Below are 15,274 nucleotides of genomic sequence, written 5' to 3' on the forward strand. Positions count from 1 at the left end.
ATGTTATATGTGATTATGGCTACATTTCTTAATATGTAAATATAAATGTCAAATAAATGGACAGGGAGAAAGATCTAAGGCTTGAAAAAACCTGTTTCATTGCAACCAGAGTCAGGACACATACCGTATTTGCAGATAAATTATTAGTTTTGTTTAGTCTTCACATCTTTAAGTCGGAATCAGTGAGAAAATAGCAACTTTTATGTATGTCTTACTTGTACTTGTACTTGAGTACAATTTCATATACATTATATGATTGATTGCTCTTTCCAGTTCTGCTCTTGTGGAACTTCTTTTGCCTCGCAGGTCTCAAACACTTCTTTCAGTTGCTGTTATTTCTCAATGTTTTTAAAAAAATAATATCAATGAGGATGTCTGTTAGTAACATCACTGAGTTTCTATATATAATGGCTGTCTAACCAGTTGCTCAATACATCATTACATCACATTGCATTACATACATCAATAAAAAAATGTTGAATACGTCATGTCAAGTCACAAAATGTTTTGCTGATTTGTAATAAATAGCATTTTTAATTCAATGGGGTTCAGCACTGCAAATTCATTGATTTATTTTTTTTTTTACCAATTATTCCTTAATAACTCAATAGGCACACTGTACATTTTTGGTTTGATCGGATGAATACTTTTTGGACCCCAACTTTGGGTTATTTCATTCATCATTGCATTTGCGGATATTGAAAATCTTTTAAATGAGGTAATTGTAGCTTTCCTCTATGTCTTATAATCATTTATCTGTTTATATATTACTTGCAGAAGCAACACTTAAGAAATTATAAGGTTTTCTTTTAAATCTAATCTTATTTTTTCAACATATGCTGAGAAAAGAAGAGAAGAAGAAGAAGAAGAAGAAGAAGAAGAAGAAAAGAAGAAGAAGAAGAAGAAGAGAAGAAGAAGAAGAAGAAGAAGAAGAGAAGAAGAAGAAGAAGAAGAAAAGAAGAAAAGAAGAAGAAGAAGAAGAAAAGAAGAGAAGAAGAAGAGAAGAAGAAAAGAAGAAGAAGAGAAGAAGAGAAGAAGAAGAAGAAGAAGAAGAAGAAGAAAAGAAGAAGGAGCAGGGGAATCCCCGTCTCCGATTGGCTGATTCTCCTGTCAATCACTGGTAGATACTCTTTAGCTCCCCCTACAGGCTAACAGTGTCAGCGCAGCTTCGGTTTACAATGATCCTGAAGGCTCTTAACGGCTGGTCTGCAGCGGTAGGAGAGCAGAGCCTCACCTCCTCTAACAGCGAGTGAGGCTGGGAAGAAAACAGAAAGAAAGGAAGGAAGGAAGGAGACCACGGTGGCTTGGAGTGCTTTAAATCTTTTTTTTCTCTATTAAAAAGTCGCTTTAAAAAATATCGACATGTCATCGTCCGGGAAAGACAACAGTGGTGCCCCACACGCCAATTACGTGGGACCTTACCGGTTGGAAAAGACGCTCGGGAAAGGACAAACAGGTGAGTTGGGACAGCTTTCATTACTAATTGCTCTATTTTATCCGCGGGGAAGTCTTTCGAGAGATGAAATTTGGCCATGAGGGTTGGTTGGTGTCAGCAGGTGATAAATGAAATGCCTGCGCGCTTAGTTACAAACACCTGCCCAGCTTTCCCCTCATCACTGACCCATCACATAATCGTTGCTCACACCTGGTCATGGTCGAGGCGTGTTTTCCGCTTTTAATCTGTGTCTGTGCGTGTCCAACATTAGACATTATAACATAGTATAATAGATAAACAAAATGAACTTTGTGGTTTATGTGCGTGCGTGTGTGTGTGCGCGCGCGCGTGTGGAGGACAACGCAGTTAATCCCGATTTGCCTGATGCATTGATCTATTCTTAGTCCACAGACACGTTAAGAGCCATGCAGGATTTTCCTCTCATAGTCACATATCTGCCATATAGGCTATACGTGGGTTTTCACCAACAGATGGGAGTAAAAAAAAGGTTCCACCTTGACAGATCATCACACCATATGATTTCATAATGTACAGCAAGGATGCATGGACTACCAGAATAATAATGAAATAAAAAGCACATGCTTGAGCATCTTAAATCAGACAGCAATGACACTGCAGTTTCCAAAGTTGTGCATAAATGCAAAGGGGGTGATGCCACCATGCTCCAGTACAGTAGCTGCTGCAAAAGCATTGATGATGACAGGATGGTGGGATTTATTTATTTATTTATTTTTGAGCCATGTGCAAACACCAGGAGTGATGCAGCACACACTGCAAGCTCTTCCATCCTTCAAAGAAAAAAGATGAGAGTCGTAGACTTTACTTCCCCTCTTTCCCCAATGCACTGTAGATTTTCCCTCCCATCTGTTGTCTAAAATGGCTACAATAATCTTTATACCCCCCCATCCCACCCACCCACCCAGTCCAGGTCCGGCTGGTCACGCTGAGTGGACCATGTGTATATGGGCATGTTTTGTGTGAGTACTTTGGAAGTATCCGTTCTGGAAATTTAATTATTCGAGCAAAAATCTTCTTTAGTAATTAGTGTGTTGATTGAGCTCGCGTCTTTGGTTGCAATGCAGAGTAAAAGAAGAAAAAAAATACTTCATCAAGAAGGAATTGCCCCACAAGATACGAAACTATCATCCCAACGCATAGGCCATGGTTTTGTGCTTTGTCAATTAAAATCAGAGGAAGAAACTGTTGGCAGGAGCTTGTTTGACATTCTTATCCTTATAGAATTGGCTCCGAGTTGATCTTCTGTGTTCTCACGAGTCATTTTACATATGGAGGCCTATTTTAGCAAGCCTTCCTGAGTCGCTAATGGGTGTTTATGACAGTGAAGATGTGCTGCTGTGACTGCCTTCTGCTGTCAGATGTTTGATGATAAGGTGAGATCACTGTGTTGTTATGTTCACAGTCACGTAAGTGTTGGGGCAGGTTCAATTGTGGCCGTCTTGCTTGCTTAAGGTATATTTACGTTGATCTCTGTTGAAAGGATTCACATGACAATCTGTCATGGCTCCTACATGCCATACTTGGTCATCTCGGCTTCCTGTAGTTGGACCTTGCTTTATATATAATTTATCCAGAGAAGAGCCACAATATACATTTTACAAATTCAATGCTTTCAGCTGTTTTTTAAGTAGTGAGAAATCCTTGGTTTAATCATTTAAAATGATTATTTGTCAGTTTTCCTGTGAATATTTTCCAGCTTTTTAATTCCCTGTCACAGCCAGAGCTCTAACTGTGTGTGAGTGTTCTGTGTTAAAAAATAAATTGTCACTTGCGTCTGTGTGACTCCTCTACGCCAAACGCCATCCACATTAATGGCTGTGCATAATATCCCATTTGTCCATTTAACATTGTTAATCTGTCAAATCTTGTCCCTGGATTCTAGAAGAATAAAAAAAAAAAAGTTGGATCGACCCACTCTAAGCGACACCGCATGGGCCGGGCCTCACCCATGAGTGACAGCTGGTATTGTCAGTGAGAGGAATCTCCTTTGAGGCTTCCCAGGCCGTCATGGCTTGTATTATTAGTGCGGAGGAAAACGGAAGGCCTCTGGTTTATCTGACTGTTGCTCAGAGAAGCCGTGCCGTTCCATGTTCATTAAGTGATTAGGTCTTGTCCTAACACACACACACACACACCACACACCACATGGCCACCACAGTGGTTCTGCTTTGGTCTTTTGATCTAATCCCCTCTGCAGTCAAAGTCCCCATGGCTCTCACTAACATACTCACGTGGCTTCTAAAGGTAGCAATAGGCGTGCCAGTACAAACTTGGCGACTCTGGTCTCTACACCCAAATGAAAGAGGAAATAATAAATATTCTAATAGAATATTAGGTGTCTGGGGTACATGTGAGTGTGGTAGTTGTCGCTTGTGATTACAGTACAAATTGTTTTTTGAGAAAGAAACTCTTTATTTCTTATCAGTATCTGTAATTTCAGATGACTGCCATCTACAGACCCCTGCATGGACAATTCTGACAAAGTCTGCTAACTGGTTCCTGATTGGATACAACCACATGTCATAAAACTTGATATCTTTAACTCAATAAAATCTTACTAGAAAGACAATTCTTGGTTGGGCCAGCTTTAAAAAAACTCTTAATGCACTTAAAAATGAGTACAGACATCAGATATATTGTCAAAGTGCAACTTTATTGCTGTGATTGTTTGTCAAGAGTTGAAATGCACAGAAATAATCCCAAAAAAAGTAAATGAGGCTCTGTCATTCCAATTTCAAGCTTTAACCAAAAAGTTATTAAGCAAAAGTGCAACAGCAACTCACAGTAGCTTCAATTTTCTGATTAAGAAATCAACACATAACTGCATTTATTCTATAACATTACCAATTAAAAAAATAATAACTCTTCCCTTAGCATCTCAGCATAGTGCGAATAAACATTAAACATGCCTGTGGCACACACATAGCCTCAACAAATCTCACATCTCACAACAAAGCTCACATCGGAACGCGAAAAAAGTCCAAAAAAACAGATTTTTTTTGCAAAATAGAAATAGTTTTATCTACAAATTCGATTAATCGATTAAATGAATTTTTTTTTGCCCAGCCCTCATTCTTGGTTAAGTTTGCTGATGTAAAATGCCACACAGGCACATTTATTAACAAACCGCTGCACAATATGTGCCACTTTTGGCTTTTTCTCCGATAAGGGACAGCATGTGTGAGTGAGTTCTGTAGTGTGGCTTGTTTAGGGGAAGATCTGGGTTAGGATGGAATTGGCAATCCTTCTAACTGAGCTTTACATGCTGTTCTGAGAAGTAGCAAATGTAGTGACTTCTAAAATGAGTATTTTAATAACAAAATAAGCTGTAAAATAAAAATGTTATATTGTTTTAGGCAATATTGTAGTTTTCAATATTGCCACAACCGAAATCACATTATATCTTGACTCTGATATATTGCCTAGGCCTCACACCGGTATAGTTATGGACTTAGGCCAAATGGCCGGAGAACAGATAATATTTTTTATCACCTTTTATATACACTTCAAACAGCCGCTGATGCAGTTGCATTAGCTAGTCGCTTGGGGGCTGCCGTTACTTAAGTACACTTTTATTTGCAGACAAACAAACATGAAGAGGTTCTCATCTATTAGTCAAAGCAAGTGCAAACGAGTGTGCAGTAAATTCTGCCTTTGTCTGTTTTTTCACAAAATTTAACAGGTTGCCATTCTTTTGTTGGTTTGGTTTTGTTTCACGCTGTAGCTGGTTCTCCTGCCAACCCACAATGCTGTGCTCTATACGTCATCTCTGATATTTCCTGTTTGGTTTTGAGCCAGGACGTTTGTGCTTATCCTATAATAATCTTTAACCTTTCAATCTTAAACACACCGTTTTGTAAGCTGTCTTCCTATCTTAACTAAAAAGCAAGGGACGTCTGTGTGGATGTGGTGTGGGAGCAAATATCTCCCCGACGCGGTGCGAGTTGGACCTGAAACTCGGTCGACGGGTTCCAAATACCGCCGAGTGTGTGTATCTGTTATTTGGAGTCATTTGGTCTATTCAAAATGTTTATTTAAATTTAATTTCACTTTGGGACGGCCCCGAAATGAAAACCTATTCAGCTTTTGACCTCAGGGTGTGAGGGGGCGCTCGCGCACCATCTATATCTATTTCACTGCACAGCTCACTTCCTGTGCGTGCGTGAGCTCCCGTGGACTTCTCTTTTCTCTTTTGATGAAAAATACTTTTTTTTACTGTTATTTCATTTGGTGATGACATTTCGAAACGTTTATTTTCATGTTAGTTTGACCGTTAGATATTTAGACCGGACAGACCTCACCCGGAAGTTATGACGGCAATGGCTGCTGTGTTGAAAGCTGCACATTTTTTCGCGGCGCGTGTGTGAGAGAACCAACGGAGGAGATTAGTGTGAGTGTGTGAGAGTCTCTCTCACACACACCACATACACACCACATCGATCAGGTGGGCTTCACTATCGATCACCGTCTACGTGACATGCGTGCAGGGTATGTTGAGTGTTGAGTGAATAACGGACCACCCATTTAGTCCAGTTACAGTCTGTGTCACGACACCCGTCCATTAGGTGGTATTGACTGTAGTGTTACGCTCTGAGTCAGATCTAAGTGTTTACATGTTACATAGTGAAGGTCCACCTGATTACTGTAGCTTCTCTCACGACACACCTGCCACTACACCTAACTACTGACAATAGAGAAGTGTATTGAAAGTAGGCAGGCACACGTGGATGGACTGATTGCGTATGAATTTAGAATGGATTCCCTCCCCTCCGCCCCCCCAAAACACACACCCAAACAACAAAAATATGAAAATGACTCAAAATACACAAAACTAAATATTTAAACAAAAAATACACAAAACACAACAGAAATGCAAAAAACTATACTAAAAAAAGACACAAAATGACTCCAGAATCACACTACAAATGCAACAAAAAACAATAATTATATAAAAAATGCACAAATCACGTAAACAAAAAAACTAAACAATATTTATACAGGAAGTACACAAAACAACAGAAATGCACCAAAAATATACAAAAGGCTCCAAAAACACACGAAATGACTCCAAAAAACATATATTACAGAAAATTACACCAAACAAAAATATGAAAATTACTCAATATAAACAAAACTAAATATTTATACAAAAAATACACTAAAATGACAACAGAAATGCACAAAACTACATAAAAAAAAAACACACAAAATGACTCCAGAATAACACTACAATTGCAACAACAAACAATAATTAAAACAAAAAATATAAAAATGAGTTAAAAAAAACCAACACATTCATCATACGCATGTCTCATAGAATTAAACCAGGGAAATTGCACTCGTTATTTTACTTTGCACCTGCAAATATACCCCTTAATAATGCTACAGAGTATGTTATTATTATGCCCGTAATTGACAACTCTCCTTAAGCGCCCACTATATGAATGCATACTTCCGACTGGCACTGTACTAGTATTACAAAATCTTGCAAGTACGTTTGCCAATGTTAAGTTTTTAGGTTTTGCATTTGAGCTACTGCTTTAAATGACTACATACTGTATATCACTACACTATTCCTTAAGGTGCTGGAAAACATTGGATGCTATGCCATTACTTTGCTCTCAGGGCTGTTGATTACTGTATTAGAATCCTATTGTGTAGAAACCTCTACGTGTTAATCCAGTGTAAGTCCCTATTTTCTTGCTTGACTTGAATATTGACCGAGTTGGAGGTTGATGTGTAGGCCTCTTGATTCTTAAGTTGACGTCTGGAGAATGAAGTTCTTTGTGCTAGAGGGACTCAAGTATTGACTGGTAATCTTACTAAAAGCTGCTAAATTATGTCTTTGCCTGCTGCAGGTATCAGTTAATGTACTGATTTCAATGCAAATAAGAGGACTCCAATCCATCAATTTCTGCCATCTTTCAGCCAGCGGAGGGCTAGCATGTTTGTAATGCTCATCACAGGTTTTTCTTTCAGATGATCATTTTGAAAACCTGGTGTCATGCACAATAACATAAACATATGTTAATGTGACACTGATTGATAGCAAGGTGATAGTTAGGCAGGCATCCTGTCAGATCGATAACAACTCCCAAAGATTTCCTGTCGGGTGGAGAAGATCCATACAGTTTCAGCGCAAAATATTCTTGATGATGACGAGTGAGTCGGCGAGATCCAGTCAATGTGTCAATGAGAAGCCACTTGGTAAACCCACAGGAACTAAGTGTACGTTATGTAATAGGTTCTGTTCCCAAGCTGAACAGGTGCTCGAGCTCTGATACCTTGACCTCTGTGATCTCAAAACCCACGTAGCGCTCAAACACAGGTGTCTATTTCTCATGTGGTCACTCATTTACCCAGAAAATATCACAGATTCTAGGTTTGACCTAAAGATTGCAAGGTGAAAGACATAAAGGAATGGCTGCTGCGATGTCCGCATGTTGCTACACCTTCAAACATTCAAGGGGGACAATCAGTGACCCAGTGGCAGGGTTGTGTGGCTCCCAGCTGTGTTGCACTCTGTTAGCAAGTTGGATCAGAGCTCTGCATGGTCTCAGCTGTTTGTCTGTGCAGTGAGCATCTAAGCTTTGCTCCTTCTGCCTTGAAATACTTCCTAAATTGTGGCAGCCTGGTGTGAGTGTTTCCAGCTTGTGATCATTTTTAATGTGCATAGTTTATTTTGCATGACCTCCCTGTTGAGATCATTCCCATTCTCGATAAAGGACATCAAAGTCATATTAGGACTTGACCTGTTAACCAGTGGTTCACAAACTTTTCAGCCTGCAACTTCCAAAATAAAGGTGCCAGTGACAAGGGACCCCCACTCTACCTGACGGTGGTTGAACAACACCGACATGAAGATTAAAGAACAGTCATGTGGAGACAGGGTCATCTATAAGGGAGAATAAAGGGTAAAACCTTTTGAGGCCCATCTATAAAGTCAGCAAAAATGATGGTCCATTGGTCTATTAATGTGTGATAACCACATTGATTTATTTATCTGAATATTATCCACCGTTATCCAGGAAGTTTATAATTATTTGTACCACAGTATATAGTCATCTTAAAGATGTAAATCCTTGTTTTAATCAGAAATAAAATGGATTTTAAAAACCACAGAAATTGGTTAAAAGTTGCAAATTAGTGGTCAAAAATGGACAGAAAATGTAGTAAAAAGGGTTCAAAGTGTCAATATTGGCTTTAAAGTGGCAGAAATGGGGTGAGGGGGGTTGGGGTAATTTAAAAAATAGGAACAATTAGTTTAAACTGGCAAATAATGGGCATGGCAAATCGTGAATGTGGTTCAAGTGGCAAAAAATAAGTATGAAATATGGTGAAAAGAGGTTCAGTGACAATGGGTTAATGTATGTGACATTAGGAAAAGTGGTGCAAATGATTTAAATGTGTCAAATGTGTTGAAAGTATCAAAAAATTACAGAAAAGCCATTGAAATTTGATGGAGAAATGGCAGAAATTGGAGTAATGTAGCAAAAATGCATTAAAAAGAACAAAATATTTCAAGAAAAGTGATTAAAAAAAAATAGATTAAAATATGGCATGTTTGGTGTAGTTGCAGGAAAGGGTAAATATAAGCAGTCATCTGGCATCCCCCTCCCAGTGTCTTGCGACCCCAAATGGTGTCCCAACCCCAAGGTTGGGAACCCTGCTTTCTATAACTTGTTCAGAGGTTATTTAATGACGTTGGGTTTTATCATGTCTCACTTGTGGTACTTTTACTCTGTCCCATTCTGTCCTGCTTCTGCCGGCCAATCAACATTCACACAAGAATCCAGCCATGTGGTAAATCAGACAAGACCTTGGTGGAATTGCCGATCGGGAGGAATGTATGTAGCCAACGATTTTCAGAGATTAATGATGAGGAAAGTGGTGGAGAACTGAGGGGGAGGAGCATGGAGTGACTGCAGAGTGAAGGAGGCGGACTAAAGGAAACAAGCTCAAACTGAGAGCATGAACTGATGAACCTGCTGAGAACGTTTCGTCTTAGGCGAAGGTTATTAATTAAGGAAAAGTATTGATCATCACCTTCATTATCTTTCTTCCTCCTCTCTCATTTTAATCTCTCTATGGCTGACACCCCCCAGAGGAGAGAAGGGTTCAATCTTTAGATGGGAGGTCAGGAAATAAATACATGCCGTTCTGGATTGATCTCTGATCAATGAGCATTTTAATTCACATGTGCATTTGTTTTGGAACATTATTTGCTAATCGCCCCCGCTAAGCACATCTCCTGTCAGTATGTCTTTGTCACGTTATACAGCGTGAAGAATCGGCTAGGGTTGACACAATGTTGTGGTTATTTTCCCCAATTTCACATGTACACGTGCACGCACACACACCTTCAATTTGCCCATCCCTCACACTCTATCACATTGTCCCCGTTACACCCCCATCCCTCAGCTTCTGTATTTCAAGTAACGTGTTATCGTTTCATGATATTTTGAGTTTCATGCTGCTTGTTTCTCCGTGAAGCAGAGAGAATGCAAACTGAAACACACCATTTTCTGTGTTTGTGGAGCTTGGACTTGCTACAATTTCATGTGGTTTTGCACTGTTGCTTCAATGGTAAAAATGCAAATATGTGGTTAAGACATTTCTGAAACACTAGTCGTTGACTGTTGCCTGTTAGATTTTTTTCTTTTAACCCCTCCTGATGTCTGTAGCTTCATGTGTTTTTTCTTTGTCAACTTGAGGCCTTGTATATTATGTATAGTGAATTAAAAACATCTTTGTTGCATATCAGCAGCCCATCCCTTCCTCGCTCCCTCGTTCTCTCCCCTCACCCAGTTCAGATTAACCCTTGCTGTGCTGCATGTCTGGCTCTGACTGTGAGAATGCTGGGTTGGTTGCCAAGGTTGGTTGTCTGGTTGTCATGGTTCCCTGCTTCTTGCTGGTTCCCAGTCTTCCCCCATTTGGGAGGGAATTCTCTCTCTGCGCCCCCCCACCCTTCTCTTTTTGCTTGTTTACTATCTCTCAAGCAGTATTTTACTTTTATTTTCCTCACTCCCTTACTCTTGGAGTCTGAAGTTGGCTTTGAAACGGTCTTGACTTTATATTTTCTGCTTTTCCTGCAGGCGAGCCCGTCTTTGTTTCTTTGCAATGTTTCTCTGCCTTATGCCCTAAAAAAAAAAGAAGGGAAATGTATGTTTTTTGCATGCCTTCACAGACCATGCATTCAGACATACGGTCATGGATCAGACCGGCTTGTTCTATGCTCTGCGCCGTGTGCTCTGCTCCCATTTAAATCTGGGAGATTAGCACATGTGGGGAGCCTCAGCTTTAGATGCTGTCAGCTCAGCTAGCTTTGGCAGACTGTGCTCAGAACGGAGGGTGGAGGGTAGCCGTGTAGTTCCTCCCCCCACACAATGCTGCCCTGCTGTACCTTATCCTCTACAAATGATGGGTGGGCCAGTGACCTTGGCTTTGTGTTTTTTGCTAAATGCTTTATAGTTTTTCTTTGGTCACAGCATGGGGTTGGATTATAAACAAGCACTGGTATTTGAGAGTTTTCATTGTGTTATCTTAACGTGTTGTTAAATAATAGTTCCAATTAGGCCTGGGCAATATATCAAGATACTGTATATCAAGTTTTCTATCATAGAGCTGGACGATATGGACCTAAACTCATTTATCTATTTTTTTTTTTTTTTTTCAAAATGGCGATATATGATATAAATCTGTGATTTTATTTCAAATGGTCTTACCAGAAGAAAGACCAATGGCAATATACAGTATAAATCTTTATTTTAAACATGATAAAGTCAATAATTATAGACCATTCTAGATTCAATTTGCTGATGAAAAATGCCACACAAGCACATTTATTAAACAGCGACACAAGTTCTGCCACTTTTGGCTTTTTTTCCCATAAGGGACAGCATGTGTGAGTGACTTCTGTAGTGTGGCTTGTTTAGGGTAAGGTCTGGGTTAGGACGCACTTAAAAATCCATCTGTGCTTTTTATGCTGTTCTGAGAAGTAGTAAAAGCAGTGACTTCTAAAATGAGTATTTTAAAACAAAACAAACTATTAAAAAAGATAATGTCTTGATTTAGGCGGTATCGTAAATTTCTAAATGAAAAAACCCGATATATCTTGAATGTTGATATATCGCCCAGCCCTACTTTGGTGATATAGAAAATTACTTTGCCTATATATTACAGCTTATTTTGTATTAAAATACTAGTTTTAGCAGTGGCTGTTTTTGCTACTTCTCAGAACAGCGCTATAAAACTCACTCACACATGCTGTCCCTTATAGGAGAAAAAGCCAAAAGTGGCACAAATCGTGCCGCTGTTTGTTAATAAATGTGCCTGTGTGGCATTTTGCATCAGCAAATTGAACCTAGAATTGTCTATATTTATTGACTTTATTGAGTTTAAATTATCAAGATTTATATCATATATGCCTTTTTGAGAAAAATATCTATGAATTTTGGTCCATATGGGTCAGCTCTAGTTCCAACTTTGTCACAGTAGCTAATAGTTATACTTTAAACTGGTGTATTCAGCCTTCTTTGCCTCATGATTTGTTGTAAGTTCTTGAGGCTATGAGGCATAATGTTGTCACCCATGCTCAAAACACCTGAGATGTGCCATGGCATATGAAGTGAAGCAGATCACATTTCAACAAAAATTAGGATAGAGGAGCACGACTGGTCACAAACCAACAACTGGCACCTGCTGCTTGTCTGTGTGACACTAACTTCCAACACTTGGTTAGACTGAAGAGATTTCCCGCAGCATCCAAGTGTGAGTTATAGAGAGGCAGGTTCTTATTGATATTTTGATTCCACAAAGCATGGCTGCCAGTTTCCAAAAATGACTCTGACTCAAAGGTGTCTTTATCTTTTCTTTTCGTTTCTTGTTGGCGATTCAGCCACTATAAACTGCTTCTTCTGCATCCACTTTTCATTAGAGAATACAGAGCTTTAAGCCTCCTTCCTGGTTAAATCCCTTTGCACTCCATGAAAACTCATCATGCTAACAAAGGCATTAAGACCAACAGGTTCAGCCTGTGTTACTATCCTTGCCATCTTAATTTACACAACTTTTTTGCAAGTTTTATGCCGTCTTGTTATGGAATTCTCATCTGCTATGAAACCTTCCAAAGCGAATGCGTCGCCAGTGCATTTTCAATAAATTATAAATTGTTCTTTTGCTTTGCCATCAACTGGCTAACTGTCAGATGATTCAATTTATTTCTCATGCTGCGAGTTAGAAGCAAAAAAAGAAAGAATTATGTAATGTATTACCTAAAGAGATGAAAGCGGCTTTCGTCTTCGGTGTTTGATTTACTTCTTTCCATCTGTGATGATTTCACATTGCTGCATGCTTTTGAAGCAAATTGATTAATTTATGAGGGCACACGTAAAAATGCACTGAAATAAGAAAAGGTTTCAACAAAGAGTTTCTCATTCATGCTTTTTTCTGTTTGTAGGCGACGGTTGTAGTGTTAGCGATACATTTCCTCCAGTTTTACATGCTCTCCGTTGATACATGATGTTGGATGATGATGATAATTGGGCATGGGCAGAGGTGTAAAAAGGACTGACATAAGTACTGTTACTTCAAGTACAAGTAAGTCACACAAGAATTACTCAAGTACAAGTAAAAAGTAGTTCAATTAAATAGTACTTTAGTTACTAGGTACTTTCACCCCCCACAATTATTTTTGGTAATAAATCTTGCCACGGTTCCCTTGCATACTGTAAACATCTCATGTATAAACTTAAAAAGACAAATTCTTGCACAATTGGAGCTTAATTTATTTCCCACAAAGGCATCTGTATAAAATAATGTTTGTCAAAATGTACAATTGTTTAAAATTAAATAACACCATATAATTCAAAATAAAACAAATTCTCAGGCTCTAAGTATAGCTTAATTTATGAACTCTAAGAAGGAGAAAATAACCTCCATTCAATGCCGTTTTGTCGCGGTGCATTACATTTAATCTGAATGGTCGACTATGATGTGACGTATTTGATTGTCTGGTAATTTCATTTTGTAGTTTTTTAAACAACTCTACTGAATATACTCAAAGTACAAGTACCCATAAAAGCAACTCAATTACAGTAACATGAGTTCTTGTAATCCATTACTTTCACCTCTGGGCATGGGTTAACATCAAAGAAATAAAGGGGGATGACCTCACTAAATGAGATTGCCTTAGAATGATAATGAGTAGAATCAACAGTAGAGCTGCATGTACCTGGGTCAACACCTTTATTATCATTTACCTGCAGCACAAACCACCACACACACACACACACACACACACACACAATGGAACAAAAGACATTTGAACAAAATCTCAGGATGCAAAAAGACGGGCGCTGTGCGACAGTAGCTATGACATCGACTGCTGCAGTGTTTCTTTTACCAACGACAATGAATATGGAGCTGCAGCAGGAAGCAGTGCTCTCATTTTGGAGCCTGAGGACACACTTGCACGTACAATTCCCACTTATGCAACATTCAGGAAGCTCATTTTACTCATTCAAACCCATCCACCATTTAACCCCACTACATTTTATCCTTCACAAGTATATTGGTGACATATCTCTATGCCCTGAGGTCATGAGTGAGTAGCCATAGCAACATGAAGATGCATGTTTATTAATGATTTCATTTGTTGATGAAAATGGCTGTTTTTGTGCTAGAGTGTGCTGTATTTTCTGCTGGTCAGCTGTGGTGTTATGTGAGAGGACGACTTGAATGAGAGCCAACAGTGTCCCTGTGATGGGGTCTCCACATACATCTTTTCACGGTGTGATTCATCTCTCACATTGCTTCAAGGGATACAGAGTTTGATATTTCCTTCGTTTGTAATATAAATTGATATGTGACAGTTTAAAGTTACATTTGTGGAAAATACTATCAGTATTACTAACCAGTGACACTAACGATGCTAGAGGTCCGTTTTCAATGGGTTGCAGGCTTTTATCTTTGGAAATGAACAAAACAAGTTGCCAAAACTTTTGTGCTTTTATTTAAAGGGTATTTGTCATATCTTGAATAAAAGTTTTATAATCAAACTATTTTAGTGAATCCGTGCTTTTCAAGCTGAAATAACAAATAACAATTTAGAATTTTATGATTTAAATTTTGAATTTATTTACAAGTCCACTGTACTAGACAAGAGATGCTTCATTGCTTCAAAATCCACATACGCTGCTTTGAGTCCATCTTGTGGAAAAACATAAAAATTAGGTAATGAACACATTAGATTGGTCGAAGTATTACAGATTTACAGCTGCTACAGATGACAGACTTTGTCAGGACATAAAAACAATTTCAACTAAAAAGTTAAATAGTGTATCTGGAGAAAATTGCGTCCCCTACCTATAATGTTTTAGTACCATTCAAAGAGTGGGTTTTTAGCAAAGATTTTGAAGGTGAACACTGAACACACAAATTAAAAAAAGGTCTCATATGGCGAATGCTGACATCAACTTTCTCTTGTACATATTTACCAGGAAAGGTCAAGTCTATGCTCTCCTCTTCAATGTAATATACTCTTTAAACCAAAAGCTAATGTTTACACAAAATGAATAAGCTGGTTAAAAAATGCACAACACAAGTGTTTTTAAAAATGTTCTAATCTATATTGTAAGTTATTGTGATGGAACCGTTATTCTCTTGATATATTATATCAGATTCTTTTCCACTTCTATTTTTTTTCTCGCTGTACAACTGACTGCTGCCTTCCTAACTGACCCTTCTCGCTCCCGCTTCCTTGTTTCCTCGCTCTGGAGCCTAATGGAGGTATTCCCCTGC

The 15,274-nt window shown here is 38.7% G+C and overlaps 1 protein-coding gene across 6 annotated transcripts in view; it reads left to right on the forward strand.

The window, feature by feature from the left end:
- Positions 1-1,130: 1,130 nt before the first annotated feature.
- Positions 1,131-15,274, forward strand: part of brsk2a (BR serine/threonine kinase 2a) — a 234,185-nt gene continuing 220,041 nt past the window's right edge. For 3 of the 6 annotated variants that reach the window (XM_028449925.1, XM_028449923.1, XM_028449924.1), the window contains exon 1: positions 1,131-1,456. In XM_028449925.1, coding sequence (XP_028305726.1) covers positions 1,363-1,456 — 94 coding nt within the window. In that variant the 5' untranslated portion in view covers positions 1,131-1,362. The remainder of the gene's footprint in view (positions 1,457-15,274) is intronic. The other 3 variants (XM_028449926.1, XM_028449927.1, XM_028449928.1) reach the window with 2 other exon arrangements.

This window comes from Gouania willdenowi, chromosome 6 (genome assembly GCF_900634775.1).
Source record: "Gouania willdenowi chromosome 6, fGouWil2.1, whole genome shotgun sequence".
Classification (NCBI taxonomy): Eukaryota; Metazoa; Chordata; class Actinopteri; order Blenniiformes; family Gobiesocidae; genus Gouania; species Gouania willdenowi.